This window comes from Apteryx mantelli, chromosome 2 (genome assembly GCF_036417845.1).
Source record: "Apteryx mantelli isolate bAptMan1 chromosome 2, bAptMan1.hap1, whole genome shotgun sequence".
NCBI lineage: Eukaryota > Metazoa > Chordata > Aves > Apterygiformes > Apterygidae > Apteryx > Apteryx mantelli.
The window spans coordinates 4473369-4492551 of NC_089979.1; the positions used below are offsets into that span (position 1 = coordinate 4473369).

Below are 19183 nucleotides of genomic sequence, written 5' to 3' on the forward strand. Positions count from 1 at the left end.
TGCTCCATTGTGCTCTGCTGCAGGGCTGGGACAGAAGCCAGTGTTTTGTTCCACATCCTTTGACAATATTCCTGCACTGCTGTCCAAGGCTTGCCTTCCAAGGGAAGGGAATGTATGTCTCACTCATTAATGATAAGGAAGCACAATGGGGCTGAAACACACCTGACCAAGCAACACCATTTTTACAAGAAGAAATTCCTACATATTTGGGGACAGTCTCATTGTCTTCACATTTCCCCCTAAACCAAATACCATGCAATACTTCCCTAGCAGCTGTCCCCTGTGGTCTCACAGCACCATGCATTGAAAGGTGAGTCCCAGAACGGGATCAAGTGCAGCAACTTCTCCACAGCCTCTACCCTCGGGCTACGCATGAGAACCAAACAAGTTCTCTGGGTCCTCAATCCTGCACTTGATTCACAGCATCCAATGACGGCCCTGGATGCTGTAGAGAATCAAGAATTTAGGGACCATGGGCAGTGCATGTCATAGAGACATACACAAGTGTTTTCTAGTGCTTATGAACACTACAGAGGCCTGGGGATCATCCAGGGCAGATTTACTGCAGGAAAGGAGGAGTTGGGGAGAGTAAAATGGACATAGGTCCTCCCCCATGTCATTTACTTTTTGTGCCATGGTAAATGGTTTACTCGCATGACAGGGAGCAGAGAACATCCAGTGTTGCCTCTCCATTAACCCTGCAGCTGCACCAGGAGGGCAAACTCCCACGCAGGCAGTCTCCTGAGGATAGTCTCCTGTTTGTGACTGTGGGCATTTCTTGTTCCCATTTCCCTTCTGATTCTCCTGCTCTCTGGTGCAGGAGCAAAGACAGTAGGAAAATATCTCAGGAACATCTGTGTTGGTGGGAAGATAGGAGAGGGCTCAGTGGAGGTGGTCTAGGGGCAGGTGAGTTCATTTCCTCTAAAGCAACTGATAAAAATGGTTTCCCAGAGAGCTCAGTGAGGATCCCACTCTTCTGTGTCCTCCATGCAGTCACGAACATGTGTAAAAGCCTGTCAGCTTTCTGAGCTCTGATTCTCCAGGTCTAGGTCCATGAGCTTCTTGAGTAGAAGCTCTCTTTTACCACTGAAGAACACAATGAATTTCTGAGGACCTGTTTGGTCTAACAGAGACAAGATATAACATCCTGAAAAAACAGACATGTTCAGACATGGATTCTGGTTTGGGTTCTTAAAGAGTTGGACAGCAGAGATGTCCTGAAAACTGATATGGCCATGCATCTTGAGCCCATCTTGACAGTATAATAGTTCACTATGCTGTGGCAATCTCCATCTCCTCTCATGCAGCGAGGGGTGAAAGGACGCTCAACTCCCCTCTTTGAATAGGACTGAAAACCCTTCTGACAACAGCAGAGAAGACATCTCCACAGAAAATTGTGTGGTATCACCCTTTTGTCCACCTTCTCCAGAGCTGCCCAGCTTCTTGCTTTGCTGCTCTGTGACACAGCGGGCTTTTAACCAGAGTCCTGTCCCATCCCTATTTTACATGAAGCAGTTAAGGGACTGCTAAGAATTAATATGGGCCAGTAGCACCCTTTCGTGCTCTGACTCCTTCTCCCACATGCTAATTTCAGCTGAGCCAGAACCTTCTTCTACCTACAGCCTCAAGACATCCATTGCAATATTTAATATTGTTGAATATGCAGCCAACAAGCTTGAGAATTTTCCACTTAACTAAAGCTTCCCTTTTTTTCCTGTCTTTCTGTCTGAATGTCTGAAAATCAAAAGACAATAGAAGCTCTTCATTCATCAGCTACAGTTGCAACTCCTCCTGAAGTCAACTGTGGGAACTGGGTCTGGGACAAAGCATGTCCCAGAGCCCGGATGTGCCTTCTCCACCTTAACAGCAGCATCTGCTTCCCAATATGGCATGCTCTGCACTATCTCAGGCACAACTTGAAACTTTGCAGCTGTTGCCACTAAATTCGGCAAGGAGGGAGAGGCTGGGATAGCGGGGGAGTGCAAAGCACTCATTATCCTGTGCACGAGGGATGAGAACAAAGCTCCCATGTATCACGCAAAAGCACAAAAACAAGACACTGCAAGGGCCAGGAAGTCCCAGATCAGGTGAACAGAGTGTAGGTACCAATATCTCATCGTGGAGAAAAGTCTCCTCCTTTTTTCAGTCTTGCATTTGTAACTCCAGAGGCTTCCTCCCCTGAAGATTTATTCCCTAAATATAAAAGTTTTTTTGACAACCTGGGGGGAACTCAAGTGTTTGCCACCATTGGCAACATGAAAGATAGGGTCCAAGTTCAGTCTTCTGGCCCAGCACTTGATCATAGGTTGGTTTCTTCTCTTTCGTTCTTCCTCCCATTTAACTCCCAGCATGGAAGGAAGTGAGGGCAACTTTATTACCCAGAGATGACTCATGGAGGCCTTCCAATCATACATGCTTTCCAAGTCGTAAGGAAGTGAAAAGTAGATGAGAGCCCAGACACATGCCTGAGCTGGAGGTCAATTGTGAAAGGCTGGATGTCTGGATCAGGAGCATGTGAAGTCAAGGAGGATGTTCCTGAAATTGGGGGAAGAATCTGCCCCTCGTTCTGAGGAAATTCAAAATAGAAAATCAATAAAATAACATGACAAAAAAGATCAGCTCAGCCTTCCTGGGAAAGATCCAAGGGTGAAAAACTAATTCCAGAAAATGAGGTCAACCTTCTCTCATATCCATAGCTACCGTTCGTGCTCTAGTGAGACACGCATGTGTAGAGTTTACCTCTCCTCTATTTATGGATTTGGCCTCTTGACCTGGAATTCAATGCCTCTCAGTTGATCCTGTCGTGTTGTGACGGGCCCTATCCTGCATGTTTATTGCATTGGCACCAGCGTTGTCTTTATCTAAAGGATGAGGGAAAAGAGCAGTCCAGGGCTGACACTAAAATCTAGCATCCATCCTCCCCATCCTTCTAAATAACTATATTTGATGCAGCTTCTCACCTTAATTTTTCTGCCCATTTTCCCAGAAGGTACTTCTATAACTATCATATACCCTCCTGGAGGTAACATCTCTGCATGTCCCTTTTTTCCCCGCGCCCCACAAAAGATGGCATGTATTGCTACCCAATTTAGACCAGGTAGTCCCATCATGAGCTGGGAGTTTGGGGGATTACCCATTTGCTTACCAGCTCTGAGATGGTCCCGATACCCACAATGACGGTTACCATCAGTAGGTAAGGGCTGTGTGAAAATGGATGAATGTGGCAAGTTGTTGGGGGGCTCCCTGGTGGAACCTCAGACTCTCATTTCCACTCTCATCTCATATACACTCAGCCACTTAAGGCCATGGCTTGGATAGATCCTCTTATTAACCCTCTCCCAGATTAGTGCAGCCAGAAGTCACCAAAGCGTGCAAGGTCATCCTTCATCTCGCTGTGCCAGGTCCCCTCTTTGGGTCTGGACAACTGGTTTAGCTCAGAGCATGTCCCAGGCGTCACGGCATTTGATACAGCACCTTCCTCCAACTGCCAGAGATGCTTCTGTCTAATCACAGTTCATATCGGGAAGATGAAAAGAGAGGTATTTTCCTCCCATGTAACACGGCAATGGCTCAGCCACATTGCAGTGGCCTGGAGCTGGCTAGTGCTCAGCAAGGAGAGTTTGTTCCCGCAGAGACACAGGGAAGTTGACACAGAGAGGGGACAAAGGGGGTCAGCAACATCAGTTTTAGTTTACTAGCAATGTTTAGGCATTAACACCGTGAGGAAGGCTGGATCTTCAGCATTTCCAACACTTCATAAATTTCAGAGAGACTTAGGGCAAGGAGCCAGATGTTTGGGGAGAAATTCTGAACACTGAAGACAAGTGGAAATTTTTTTTTTTTGGTCGTGTGTATTTTTTCCCATTAGTTGCAAGGCTATATTTAGAAGAGAAGGGGGGGAGAGAGAGAGGGAGAGAGAGAGAGAGAGAGATTAGGCATTTCTTCATATTCTGTAGTCACTCCAGTCGTTCTGCTTGTAGGAACAGATGTCTCTTTCCTGGGGCGATTACATTCAGGTCCATGAGGAAATTTTCTTAACGGCAGCTCCTCTAACATAGAAGGGAGATCGGGCCAGAGGTAAGTCAATCTGTTGTGAAGGAATATACTGCAGGGACTGTTGCAGTGAATGCTTTGAGCTATTGGTCAGAGAGAAAGGGAGGGCACGGTATCGAAGAGGTGGCAGCAGGGGGCCAGGAGGGAATCACTGGAGACCGAACTCAAAGTCTGCTGTGGAAAGCATGGTTATCATGGCAGGGAGCCTTGTGGGGCTGTGAGCCATTGCAAGTGAGGTGGAGAGGGCCCCGCATCCAACGTGTGGAAGAAGACCTTGGCAAGCCCCTGACTCTGTTTTTGTAGCAAATGTCGAAGCTCCTCAGGAGCTAGCTGTCCCCAGAGAGCCAGGCTGCACCAGCGGTCACTCCAGGCTGCAAGGGGGCTTTCCCAGCACAAGCTTCTCCGCACTTTGGTTTCTGGTCAATGCCATGATATTTGCCTGTTTCCCAAGGAAATGGGGGAGTGAGAAAAGGTGTACGAAATGGCTGTGAAAAGTACTGTGTCAGCTCATGTGAGGAATGATATCTTATTTGTATCAAGGTATTCCCAGGCATAACAAAATCTTGGGGAAATGATTCAGGCAGATTTTGGAAGTCAGGAGGGGAGATAGTGCACTGTTCCTCAGATGTGTGCCAGGCATGGGATCAGCCAGGGCTGGGGACATTTTAGTCTCTGTTCGGCCGTGCAGCAGGGTGCAAGTTCAGCTCTAAGGAAGATGCTGTTTTCCTTCTCTGAATCAGTTTGCTGGGTCAGCCCAAAAAGAAACAGATTCTTTCCAAGATCCTTAAGCAGGGCGTGTTTTATGCCCTTCAGAAATGTTCACTGCTTTCTTGGCACTACACCCACCAACAGCTCAACTTTTCTCCAGTTGACCCAGTCTATCCAAAACTTGCAAATCCCTGAAGGGACCTGGGCGGGGGGGAGGAGGGGGGGTTGTCTCTGCACAGCAGAGTGTCACATGCACCCAGCAAAGGAAACAACAGAAACCAGTCTCCCAAAAGGTTAAGATCTGGCAAGCTACCCTGGGGGCACCTTGAAAACCAACCCAGGGCCAAGCAGGCACGGGAAACTGGAAGCTGCCCTCAGGGCGCAGGGAACTGGCTTAGAAGAGAGGAAATGTCTGCTTCCCGAGGATGTCTCCCACCTTGCTGAATTCCCTGGGCCAAGCCAGGGCATGGCTCTGTGCCTCTGTTTCCCCCACAGCCAGGAGAGCAGCACAACTTGAAGCGTGCACTGTGCCACAGAGAGTTGCACCCTTGGCAGGCTGGTCTGCCCTTCACCAGGAAGCGGGAGTACATCTGACCCTTCTTCCCCTGTTTCTCCCCTTCATCTCCTCCCTACCTGCATTTTGATCTCTCTCCTTTCCTTGTGCTCCTTGGGGAGAGAGCCTACCCTCTTCTGTCCTGCATTCCTGGGCCATGCAAGACCCAATGTATTTCCCAAATGCAAACCTCCGTTGTTGTTCTTCCCCCACTGTCCTGCTTGGGCCTCCCATCAAGAGATAAAGCAAACAGGCAGCTGAAGGCAGAAAGAGGGAGACTTGCTCAAAGATTTACAATTAAAAGCTTCCCTTTCAGAAGCTAGCAACAATGCATTGGCCAGATGTCACTCAGTTAAATCTCTCGCAATATTTTTTCGCTTGTCTGTGAAGTTCCTGTATGTGCCTATATGGCAATTCTCACTGCAGGGATCTCCTTGTACACAGCCATGATAGCTTTTCTTCCAAACTGACATTTCTAGCACTGTGTACTAGGCACCCCGGAGATGCTAGATGGATTACTGTAATCCCAATAAAATCAAATTCATTTCTCTTGTAATGTTACTACCTCCCAAGAAGATAGGCATAAATCCATCTCTACTGACTATACTTATACAACTCCAAATCCATGAGTTTCTTTCCAGATCTAACCTAAAAATAATTTTAAAACCTATTGGAAAAAAATTTTTTCCCCAGAAAAGAGGCACTTTCCCCTCACATTATATAGGCCCACAAAGAACAGAGAGGGAAGTCATGCTTTGATTTCTTGTATCAGAGTTAGAAAGAGTATCCATTGCAGAGATGTCATTCCATGCTTCTTCATGACAGATGGTACTTGGTACTAGCCCTGGCAGGCTATGAGATATTGGACTTTTAAATGCTAACAGCATGATTTATGGAGCATTCACCAAGGCACTTAATATTTCTGTCATTCCAAGGCCAAGCTCTGGTAACACAGAGAAGAGGGATATGAAAAATGCAATGGTATCAATAAGGCATTTTAGAAGTCTAAACATTTCAGGAGGGACTTTTCTATAAAACGTGGTATAAACAAGTGAGTGGAGGCACTTATTAGCACTTACAAGAGGACCTGTATAAGCAAGCCATATCAGAGACCTGTAAAGGGCCTGTGGTTCCCCCGCAACTGCCATGCGCACATGTGCAGGCCCTGAGAGGCCAGCCAGGGAGCTGCAGCTTGTATGCGTGAGCCTGCTGCTTTGTTCATTTAAACCAGTGCGCACAGCTGAGCTCCTTCTCTTGAAGGCTGAAGCATTACTGCTGCAAATGAGCGTAGAGAAGGTATAAACCGTTAAGAGATTTGTCGACAAATGAATTTCCTGCTCTGTGTATCTTTGGGAGCTTTGTTCCATATTTTCCATGCATGCTCAGGACAGGGCTGGGGGAGGACCATGCAGATCTTTTCAGATGTTAAATAGTTGTGTCTGGGGTGTCTGGGACTGGTGATCCCTTGCCTGGTGTTAACCAGCGTGTTTGAACCTAGATGCGGAGAGTGTGCCTCTGGGCCAAGCTGAGTGGTCTCCCTCACATCTGGGTCATTTTGCTCCATGAAGAAGATAAATGCAGTTCAGAGAGTTGTGTTCTCTCTCTTCTAACTGGCAATGATCCCTCAGGGCCTTGGATGATCTGTTCGACTAAATCGTTGCTCAGGCACCCACAGGCTTTTGCAGCTTGACTGCCCCTGCCTGAAACAGGCAGCTGGGTCCCTTGCTCACGGAGGACCTGATTTTGGCCTTAGACTTACTGGGGATGTGGGGTCTACCCATGTGCACATGAAGCACTGAACACAGCCGGGTGGGTGGAAATCAAATCCCATCTCACAGCAGTACCCATATCCCATCCACAGCAAGGCCTTAGAGATGGAGGGTCAAGTGTAGACTACTCAGGCACATCAGACAAGAGGTAAATGGCTCAATGGCATATCAGCAACAGCAGCCCAAAGACTAACATCGTGTTAGCCTCCACACATCCGTAGGCTGTGATGGCTTACACAGCCCAAAGGACAGCCTCTGGCCATGCCAGGGGCTAGACATCCAAGTTTTTCCTCTGGCCAGACAGAATATCTGATTCTCAAGAGCAACATTAGAGCTGCAAAAGTCGGTAGGAGATTGTTAATCTCTCTTGGTGTCATGCAAAGGGAATTCAGACCTTCTTCTCAGCTCCGACCAAAGGCTCTCTGGCTGTAATTCGGTATGTGGCTACTCAAACTGGGAGACAAGCGTAGGAGTTGCTGGCCATCATGCTCTCCATTACACATAGAGAAGCAGGCCATGGCTGAACAGTGCAGACACCAGGCAATCAGCTAATATCTATCCTTAGTCAGGCTGGTTCTGCCTTAAGGAAGATATGATTTGGTGTAAATCTGAAATTATTTCAGTGCAGTCAAACAAAGAGAAAGGAGGAGACAGGCAATGTTTTTTCCCTGAAAAGAAGCCACTCAGGCCTGTTTACAATGTTTTAGTGCCAAAGCAATTGAGAGTTTGCAGGGACGAAAACCTAAATCAGAGCATATGTGGTGGAGAGTGCTAGTAAACTCCCTTATTTGAGGAAATAAGGATTAGCTGGTCATGTTTGTGTGTTTGTCAGCTCTGGCTTCTTCTGTCCTCCTAATGTTTTTCAATCCATTGGCTAATTTCACCCAAAGTTTGGCAGAAAGGAAAGATCACCTCAGTTTTCAAGAAACTAGGTAGTAAAGAGAAGAGAAAGTCTAACAAGTGCCTGAGCCAAGGGAAGAGCTGCAAAGTGAGTTCTCATTAAGGCACGAGAGAGTCCACATGGGAAAAAGTTACAATAAGCAACCCAACCAGGGGAAAGTGTTCATCCGATCCCGTAAGTCACTGCAAGACACAAAACCGTATGAAAGCAGATGTCATTTCATCCGGCACTCACAGAACAGTGTGTTCTGTGTCACTGAAGCACCTTGTATTTCCACAGCACTGAAGGCAAAGAAAAAATCCCGCTTTGGACTGTTTGACTATTTCCAAATGCAATTCTCCAGCAGTCAGGTGTTTCACACACACTGTTCAACCATCTACAGACCTGGAGGTTTCTAGGACACATCAATGCCCAGGAAAGAAGTGAGAGCAGAGATCTGATGCCCTCAAATACTGGGTCCTCCTGCCCCAGAAACAGCCCCATTGCTTCCTGAGGCATGATTCCCCTCCTACAATCCTAAATTACGTTCCTCAGCACCAACTCAGCAGGGCCAGGCCAGGGAGGGTAGGCTGGGTCAGAGAACCAGCAGCGTTTAGTTTAGGCACCTACCGATGCAAAATAGGGTTGTTTTGGGGATTTTGCAGGGGAGCAAGGCTCCCCGCTCGTAGATCAGTGAGAATTCAGTGCTTGTGACAGTCCCACAGGGCATCCCTCTGCAGCCAAGTCCCTCAAATCCCTGCAGAAAACTGGCTGCTAAGTTCAAGGGTGTCCTTTGCCAAAAGTGCCCATTAACAAAGCGCTTTCTGCCTCGGGGTGGGATCTTTCTCCCCAGGACATTAGTTCCTTTCTCAGAGCCTGGGGGCTAGACGGAAGCTAGCTCTTCCCCTTCAGCAGCTGGATTTATTCCCTTTCTCTCCCTTTCTCCCTCAATTCCCTGTCAGCAAACCCACCCTCCCCATGCTGTGTGTGAGGCACACAGAACGAACGCTACCACGTATAGGGCAAAGTCCTCGACATGCACAAAAACACCATATTTGGCCAGTTTGAGCCAGAGTTGAGTGAGGGCTTGCCAGAAGGAGAATCATACAATTTAAAACTGAAAGAGAGTAAGTTTAACCCTTCATTTATAAATACGATGATAAATCACCCAGGGAACTTTAAACACGGAGAGGCGGAAAAACTAAACACATGCTGCTGCCATCCCCAGCAGCAGAGTAACGTTAGCAGGCTGGACTAGATGAGGGGGAAAGGGGGAACGATAGGGGAGCCAGTTTGCCAGATCAGATGTTCTGATTCAGTGAGACAGGGAGATGAGAAAAGCTGAAGCTGTTTATACAAAATAACACTCGTTCTCGTTTCTTAATGTCCTTTTCATCTTTCCCATCACAGTGCACATCTCTCTGGTTCTCCCTCTCTGTGTCCGCACGCAAAGATCCTATCTGCACACACCAATAAATAACCTTTTTGGAGGGCGGTTAGGACAGAGTTCAGTTGCCTGACCCGTCTTGTCTTTTGTGTCCCATTACTTGAATTGCTGAGCAAGATCCAAAAATCCCTTGGGTCAAGGAAGCAACTCAAATTGACTTCTGCAAGTGGAGGGTGAGGTTTAAGGCTGACATTGAACAAAAAGTTGGGCGGAAAGAAATAGAAGATCAAGGTCAAGGATCAAGAAGGTCAAGGAAATCCTCCTGGGACAGATGTAGCACTGAGCTGCCCATATTAAATGAATAAATGCAATGCCAAACAGTGAGCGAGCGAGAGAAGAAGCCGGAGGGCCCGGTTTCAGCACAGCATCCATCTGTTTCCTATTTGGCCCAAGAATGATGGAATTGGTTGCGTCACATAAAAAGAGAAAGTATTTCACAGCAAGTCCCTGTCTCCCAACGCTGAACAGGGACCTTTATCAGAACAAGGGAAACCAGGTCAACCTCAAATCTCTGTCCCTCCCCTTATCCCTCTTCTACCCAGATGCCTGCTGTACTTTTAAGGAAATGCTACCCATACTCTCAGGCCAGACAGACAAAATCCAGCCTGCAAGGTATAACATAACAGCGTAAGCCAAGTGTCGCTTTCAGACAGCACTCAGAAGGGGAGCCTGTTTACCCATCTTGGGCTTTGCAGACTACCAGTTCTACAAAACAGGAATAGCATGGAAATCTGGGGGGCTGAGAGCTGAACTAAGCAGGAGGAAGGCCCAGCTCCAAACTCTCAGGAGATTTTAGGGAGAGGGGCAGCTCAGAGGCTATTCATTCTGTAAGCAAATATAACTGTGGTTTCTGTAGCTCTGCATGAGCTCATGCTATGGCTGCAAGCTGGAGTGGCAACAAGCAGTGAGATCATAACAGCAGAAGTCTCCAGGGCTGCAAAGCTTCCCATGTGTTTAGCCATGACCCACACTGACTGCTATATGTCACCACTCCATGGTTATGGGTAGCTGAACTGACCCACCTAACACCAGCACAAGTATTTCTGATCACGGAGAGTGATCTGGTTGTGGGAATTTCTGGACTCAGAAATGGGGGAGGTTGGAATTGAAAACTTTTGGAAATGTTTGCTTTTTCCTTGGACACAAGGTCACGCTGCCTTTCTGTGCCTTGTTCAGCCCACTGTAAAATGGGGCAATGTACCTTTGTCAAGTGCTTGGAGACCCACAATGGAAAAACACTTAGTAGCTGTTAACCAGGGGGTTGGTCCAGCTCCATCTCATTAAGAGTACTCAGAGGAATGCTATTACTTTGCCAGTCCAGTCCTCCATCCCTTCTGATTGTGAACCATGAGATGAGAGCAGTCCCACAAAGAAAGCAAAAAAGGTCATTCACCCAAACATCCATCAGCAACAATTTGATTAGAGGAAGGCTTTTTGCATTGCAGACTAAGAGATAGCTCATAGCCTGTCAGTGAGGAAATCTTCAGAATTATTTAAATTTGTTGGGGTTTCTTGCATGTAACTGCTCGGCTTTTGAGCCCATGTAGGACAGCCATGGAGTGGAAAGAGATACAGTACCAGCTCTTACACAACTTCAGCATTGCATATTCAGTCTGGCAGACAAAGTGCTACCTGTTGTTTTTTTAGCAGTCTACAACATCTAGGGTTTATTTTATTGTAAATGGGACTCAGTGGGAGGGGTGAATATGTAAGCAGCACACTGTATATGCTGATGATTTTAATTTCCATGTATGGGCAATACTCAAAGGATCATATTCTATTAGTCTGTAAAGTGGCCTACACACCTCAAGAGCAATCTGAGGATGAGGCACATTTGAATGCATTTCAAGTTACTAATTTTGCTGAAGCAGAAAATGAAAAACGCAAGATGAATGTCAGGTATTCCTGATAAGAAGGTATCTGAGACTGAAGAAAAATCTCCCAGAGGAGGCAAGCTGCTAACAGACTGTAAAATCAGAGTGAACAGTCAGTACCTTAGAAGTACAATAGGAAAACAGACAAATGCACCCTCAGGGTAATAGTGGGATAACTAAGAGGTGGGATAGGTGATTTTGTCTTCTCCACTTGCTCCCCCATCTAGATGAACACAGATACACAAGATCATGCTGCACTCAAGAAGCAGCAAAGTCTTTATTTCCTGGTTTGCGCAGGTGCAGAAGCTTCCACGTTGTTCCCCTTGACAGCATCTGCAAAGGGAAATCTGGGAGCAGATCCAGGCATCTGCTCATTTGTTTTTGTTATTGGGTAATTAAAGTGCTAAACAAACAAATAGAGAGGATGAGATGTTGAGAAAATCATTAGAAAGTCGTTAGAAAATGGGGCCACACTCTGCATCCTCCCCATGCATCTTTCTCAGGTACCAGATGTTCCAACTCTTCTACCTGCAGCCAGTCTTGGGTCTAGTTTTTCCTCTTATTCACTGACAGCATGCTTGGCACAAAATGTAAGAGACAAGACTCTCCCCCAGGAGTTTGCAGGCTCAATCAGACCCAGACAAAATAATGTGAACATGTGTGCTACTTTGGCTGCCACTGGAGTTCAGTGCAGAGTGAGGTAATCCAGTCATTCCTGAAACACAAGATGTTCCAATGTCCGGTTTCTGCTAGAGATGTCCTAAGAAGCGCAAAAGTGGTTGTGAGTTAGGATTGCTCATGTTTGCTGATCAGTTCCTTGGGACATTACAGGTGCTCTGACCCCAGTCTTCAGGATTTCACTCCTATCACATAACTCAACACTGGGTTTGATCTGAGGAGGGCTTTATGGATGAGCCCCAGCTGCGCCAATGAGCAATCCAAATACATGCAATTGAGTAGCTACATAAAAAGCACAAATTGCCATTTGATTTTAAATATCCTTCCAAGTTCAAGGATATTTGAAACCAGCCTTTTTCTTTGACACCATCTCCAGAGACTAGATGACAGGCAGGAAGAAACTAGAACAATCACTGCACTCCAGACCAGCAGATCCAGGCTCCTTCATGATGGTAAAGCCACTTCTCTAAACATTTATAGAGGGAACATCATGCCACCCCTTCTAAATTCCCCATCCTAGTCTCTGCTTTTGCTCAAAAAATATTCTGCTTCACACTCACCTGGCTTGAATGAACCTCACAGAATAACCAGACTCTTGATCTGGAGTGTTGACTTGACCATTTGCCAAACGTACTTTATTCCCTGCCTTCTTCAAGGTGAGAAGGGCAGGAACACACCCACACTTTGGCTGTTTAGTCCTTCCCAGGAGCCTGCCTGGCCATATCCTATGATCCTATTCACCAACACAGGCCAGGAACTGCTCTGCTGAAAAGAACCTGTGTGTTATGGTGGATCCTAGGCTGAACACATGCCAGCGAGCAGTGTACTGACACTGAAAACAAGGCAAACTGCACACTGTGCTATATTCAGAGAATCACAGCCAGCAGATTGAGGGGCATTATTAACTCCATTAATTCAGCACTGGTGAGGTGTCCAGTTTAGGACTTCTCCATTCAAGAGGATGATGAAAAACAGGAGATGGTCCAGCAGAGAGTCACCAGGACAGTCAGGGACTTGGAGCACATATCCTATGAGGAAAGGTAAGGAAGTTGGGCTTGTTTAGTATGACTAAGAGTAGGCAAAGGGGGAAATCTAATCATAGCCTACAACTACTTGAAACACAGTTACAAAGATGATGGAACCAAACTCTTCTTTGTAATGCCAGATGTCACAGCAACAGGAACAGCCAAGGAGTCCTGCATCTGGGAAGGAATAACCCCATGTACCAGTACACACTGGGGAACAACCAGTTGGAAAGCAGCTTTGCAGAGAAGGACCTGGGGCTCCTGGTAGACAACAAATTGAACATGAGCCAGCAATGAGCCCTTGTGGCAAGGAAGGCCAACGGCATCCTGGGCTGCATTAAGCAGAGCATTGCCAGCAGGTCAAGGGACGTGTTCCTTCCCCTCTGCTCAGCCCTTGTGAAACCACATCGGGAGTGGTGTGTCCCGTGCTGGACTCCCCAAGACAAGAGAGATACGTACAGACTGGAGGAGTCCAGGAAAGGGCTACAAAGATGATTAGGGGACTGGAGCATCTCTTATATGAGGAGAGTCTGAGAGAGCTGGAACTGTTCAGCCCGGATAACAGATGATTCATGGGGGATCTTATCGATGTGTATGAACCCCTGATGGGAGAGTAAAGAAGACAGACAGACTCTCCTCAGTGGTGCCCAATGACAGGACAAGAGTCGATGGGCACAAACTGAAATGCAGTAAATTCCATCTGATCATAAGAAAAAAGCTTTTTAGTGTGAGGGTGTTCAAACGCTGGAACAGGCCGGCCAGAGATGTTGTGAAGTCTCCATCCTTGGAGATATTCAAAACCTGACTGGACACAGTTCTGAGGAACCTGCTCTAGCTGACTGTGCTTGAGCAGGGGGGTTGGACTACATGATCGCTAGAGGACTCTGCCAACCTCAGTTATTCTGTGAAATTGCAGTTTGAGAGGTTCATGTTGGACATTAAGAAAAACTTCTTCACTAGGAGAGTAGTACAGGGAGGGTGGAGGTAGGACTAGACCCAGGGGTCCCTTTCAGCCAATGTTACCATGATCCTATGATCCTGTTCCCGTAATGCTGAAGGGCAGTGAGACAGGAGCGTAGGCCTTCAACCTATACACCACTGGAAAGCTCATACCCCTCCCCTGCCATTCAGACCCTAAGTATGGTTTTTTATTAAACAACTTCTCCTTTCCTCAGTTCACACAACTTTGACAGATGCTTTTATCCACAAGATGGAAAGTACAAGATTTCCCATCCTGAGCTAACTCACGACCAGTGGCTCATTTACAGAACCATCAGTGCACCCAGCAAAAAACACCAAAAAAAAAAAAAAGAAAGAAAACTCACATTCTGCTGTTATTTCTGAGACATGCTCCATCAATAGTCTGTGATTGTGCTTATAAAAGTCTCTCTTTCCCAGGGTTACTACTGTAACTCTAAACCAAGCCAACCGCCACCTTTGGCCAGCATTTTTCAGAGGGTTTTAAAATCTCATAGTCATTGAGGATACAGTTCTGTTAGCCTTTGATCTTACTCAAATTTGGAAACAAAAATATTTTGACAATCCCCAGCTGTCTGTTCTGAAGATACAAACTGTAGGGGCTGGAGCTATTGAAGATCCATAGGCTCAGGGCCTTGGGAATCTCTTCTCCTAAATCTCAGTTCCCCAACTTTTTATCCCAAAGAGCTGGAAACCTTCTACTTTTTTCAAGAGATGTGGAGCAGCCCAAGAGCTTGAGAGTTATGGCTAACAGAGATTTACATTTCATTAGATCACCAGGGTTTCTGTTGGAGCTGGGTAGGAAAGGTGGGCTTTGGCACTCATCAGGCAGGTCAAGATCAGTTGTGACCCTCCCTGGACCTAGTTAGAACAGTCCCCACAAAACATTTGCTTTTGGCCAGCAGAAACTCTCCTGTGGAGTCACTTTTCACTGGAAAGCTTCTGGCCCAGGTAGCCTCCTCCTCTGCCATCGACAACTTGAAACATCTCACAGCCAACGGGACACCATCATTCCATCCTCACTATCCCCAGAAGCAGCAAAGAGGACTAGTGCAGGCAGAAAGCCAGCTGCCAAAGGACACAGGCAAGCTGGATATCCAGACCCCCTTAGCAATTCAACTTTCCCCATTCAGATACGCAACCCAGGCGCACTGTATTTTCTGTGAGTGCTGGAAGATGTTCTTGAAGCTCGTTGTCTCCTAGCCCTTCCGCACTTGGCTCTTTGGTAGCAGGGATTTCAAACACTCATAACTCAAGTCTTTCAGCATCATTCTGTGCTGATTCAAGCTGATTTTTTTAACCTCACTGTCCTGTTCAACCACTTTGAGATATTCCAGACATTTTTCAACTATTTATTTTTATTGAAACCAGCCAAGTCTCTGTATATATTGGGCTTTTTTTTTTATCTTTTTAATATACAAATCAGTTTAAAATAGTGTATAAGTCAGGAATGATTTGCAAATTAAACTGTCAGACCCTGGCAGGAGTAGCAGCTGACGCCCTTGGTTTGAAATCTCCCGGCTGCTGTTGCTATGAATGCAAATCTCTAGAAGATGCCACACAACCTGCTCGTGCTGCCTTGGAAAATTCAGCCATCCTTTGCCTTTAGGCAAGTCTCACAGTTCCTGAAAACGCTGCTGCACATGACTCTCATGTCATCACCTGGCTAGGCGAATGGATGCGATATTTTAGGAGTCACATGATGGGGCTACAGTTGTGCCATTAGGTCGGGCAAATGTCTTCTTGTGTCTGTCAGCACTACCCTGCTCCCATGGCACGGCAGAGAGAGCGTCCAGCTAGGAAGAGGCTGTTCTGATGAAAGAAGTAGTCAAAAGAACGTAGTCAAAAGAGTGAGTGCCATGTTCAGAAAACAAAACTTGTTAGGAGTCCCATATCAGTCCAACCCTCCCTGTCAGGACAGGAAACATACGGTGCCCTCTATGAGCAGCAATGCACCTTGCTTGCCCTCAGCAACCCCGTTTACTTCCCTGGGCCATTTGCCACAAGGCTGGGCCAAGCATGACTCACACTTCTCCACCTTACCACTCCAGTCCTTCCCTTCTCCTTTCTGCTCCCTTCAGCACGGTTCACTTCTCTGTTATTGCTCTGTCCCTAAAAACACTTGTGCCCAGAGCAGGGGAAGAGCAACTTGCGGTGGGGATTGTGTGGGGATCTTCTCTGAAACACCCAGCTGGAAGCACTAAAAAACAGTAGTTATAAAAACAGGTATTTTGTAGGCGATTATTGGTAAACTCGGCCTGCCACTTAATATATTGACAGGTGAAATGCTCAGAAACTACAGCAATATACATTGTCATTGAGGCTGTGCAAATACATTGGTTAAAATGTTCTTAGGGGACAATGTTTTGAGCCCTAAAGGAATGCTGACATACCCATCAATGTCTCCCTGTTTCTTTTCTTCCAGATCTCTTGGAAATCAGTGACCATGCCGACCTCCTCTACCCAACTGTCAGTCACTGACTCTATCAACTCTACGCAGGGACTCAACTCCAGCCTCCGGTTGTTCTCCAACTTCATCTACCTTGACAAAGAACTGTACGGAGAATTTTACAACCTGTGGATTGCCCTGATGGTGGTCAATGCTATCATTTTCCTGGTTGGTGTTGTGCTGAACAGCTTGGCACTGTATGTCTTCTGCTTCCGTACCAAGACAAAAACCACCTCCGTTATCTACACCATCAACCTGATTGTTACTGATCTCTTGGTGGGCTTCTCCTTGCCTGTCCGGCTCATCATGTTCTATAGTGCAGGTGACTGCCTGAATTGTTCCTTGGTTCACATCTTTGGCTACTTTGTCAACATGTACTGCAGCATCCTCTTCTTGACGTGCATCTGTGTTGACCGCTATCTTGCAATCGTACAAGTGGAGGCCTCACGTAAATGGAGGAACCCCACCTGTGCCAAGGGGATCTGTGTCTTCATTTGGATCTTTGCAACCGTGGTGACTTTCTCCATCCTGAGCATGGCAATACAGTTTGCCAACTGCTGCCTCTCCAAGATCCTAGCCCTGATGGTCTGCGAGTACTTCTTCCCCCTCATCATAATTGTCTTCTTCACCACCAGAATTATGTGTGCTCTGTCCAAGCCCAGCCTCATGCACCAGAGTCGGGAGAGGAGGATGAGGGCTGTGCAACTCCTTATCACTGTTCTCATCATCTTTATGATCTGCTTCACTCCCTTCCACGTGCGACAGGTAGCAATCTCCATCAACTCAAATATGCCCAATGATGTCAGCCTCATTGTCTACCATGTGACAGTGACTCTGAGTAGCCTCAACAGCTGCATGGACCCCATTGTCTACTGCTTTGTCACCAATAACTTTCAGTCAACCATGAAAAACATCTTCAGGAAAACCGAGCCAGAACAAACCAGTGTGGACATCCTGGGTATGAACAAGAACACCAAGGGCTCCAATGCAATCATTGCCTTCTCAAACACAATAGGAAGCCCTCTGAGCTTGCCATCAGCAAGCAGTGCCCAGATCTAACCCACTTCTGATGGGACATGCTGCAGTAAGCCAGTGTAATGATGCTGGAATATTGTTAGGATTCATGGTACTATTGTCTTTGACCTCTTTGTTTTTTAGGCTGAGGTTCAGAATGACAGTGGTGGAATTTATTCCTCAAGAACATTATTGTCTGTTTGGAAAGAAGAACTTCCAGTGTTGTTAGTACCAATACAAAAGAGAGTCTATTAATTACTGTTCCCAATAGGAATGTTTTCTTTGTATTTTAATACAGACATTTTGCTAGCAACAAATTCCTTACTGTGGTTTTCTTTTCCTGTTTGACATTGTAATGCGACACTCCTAGGATGACTTAGAAAGCAGTAAATCCCTTTGTTTTCTATGAAAGCTGTCAGGCCTTGGGCATGTGTTTAAGAGTAAAGAATAACAGAGATGTTTCCAGAGCTTTCCACTACAAAGATTTTAGATGCCAGCAGAGTGGGACAGAAAATACTCTAGCCTGCCTATTACCTGCAGCTATTCAGTTGTTTCCAAACTTTCTCAGGGAAGAGATGATAAAGTTAAGCAGTAATGTCTCCTCTCACTACTTCAACTATATGAAAAAATATATGTGGGTGTATGTTTTCCTGCATACTGTCTGGGCTTGGGGAGAGGTTAATGATATGTTCCACCTTCATTTGGATCACTAAATCCCCTAAATTGCAGACAAAAATATAAAAAAGCTGTGAAAATGAACGTGCTTTCCAGCAAACTCCGTTGTTCTGTACTTGCACTCTCCTCTTGAAAAGCATCCAAGATGAAAAGCAGAACCAGACTGTGATGCTAAACTACCCTTGCTTGAGTTCCCTTCCTGGCACAATGTGAAATTAGGGCTTGCCATCCTAATTCCCACTATCAATACACCCTCTCAGTTGCTTAAATACTGATGCTTCAAAGGAAAGAAAAAGAATCCATCTGAAGCATCTAGGTCAAAACTCATCCCAGTATAAAATCCCTCAGATGATTTAAGACTCATATTTAAAAGTTACATGAGGTTAAGGATGCTGGGCAAATTCTCTCCACAATGCTGGTTAAATATTTTAGTATACACTGTACCACGGATTAGGCTCTGACTTCTCAGCCAGGTTAGCCACTTCACATTTCTGCCACCATTTTCCACCAGCCCCTGACTTGGAGACAATCTGTTACACATCAAAGCTCTGCACTTCCCTGCAGCCCGCCGAAGCTCATGCCCACCAACCCACAGCACACTTGCAGTCATTACCATGCCAGATAAGTCGTCTGTAGTGAAAACAGGCTTCCCAGCGCAAAGCTGTTAGCAGTACTGTCTTTTGCCAAAACTATCTCAGAGAAACAGGAGCAAAAGTGCAGACTAAGTACATAGCTTATTTCAGTTTCTTTATTCCAATGAGCTAAAGTTTCACACCTCCTTTTCTTTTGCAGTGAACAATATTTTGCCTTATACAGCAATGCCTGAACATCTTTCTCAGTGCAGTTGCTCATTTGAGGCCAGTATAAAACCTCTGTGATTTTTTGCTTAGATTTTTAGTCCCTAAATGGGCTCTTAGTTGAAGCTCGCTCTTTCTGCAGTATGACTTATCTTGTAATAGTCTGAATTGTGTATTATTCACCCCCCACCCACAAGGCCCAGCTGGGACTGGACAATTCTCTTTACTTGGTAATGTCTATTGCCTTATCTAGAGCTTCCAGTGGTCCCTCTTCACTTTCTTC

General features: G+C 46.2%; 1 protein-coding gene across 2 annotated transcripts in view; it reads left to right on the top strand.

The window, feature by feature from the left end:
• Positions 1 to 17745, top strand: part of GPR20 (G protein-coupled receptor 20) — a 28414-nt gene extending 10669 nt beyond the window's left edge. Inside the window, exons 1-2 of one of the 2 annotated variants that reach the window (XM_013953279.2) lie at positions 3994 to 4077; positions 16391 to 17745. In XM_013953279.2, the coding sequence (XP_013808733.1) occupies positions 16412 to 17473 (1062 nt within the window). In that variant the 5' untranslated portion in view covers positions 3994 to 4077; positions 16391 to 16411 and the 3' untranslated portion in view covers positions 17474 to 17745. Of the gene's footprint in view, positions 1 to 3993; positions 4078 to 16390 lie in introns of those variants that run through there. The other variant, XM_013953278.2, reaches the window with a different exon arrangement.
• The last annotated feature ends 1438 nt before the right edge of the window (positions 17746 to 19183 follow it).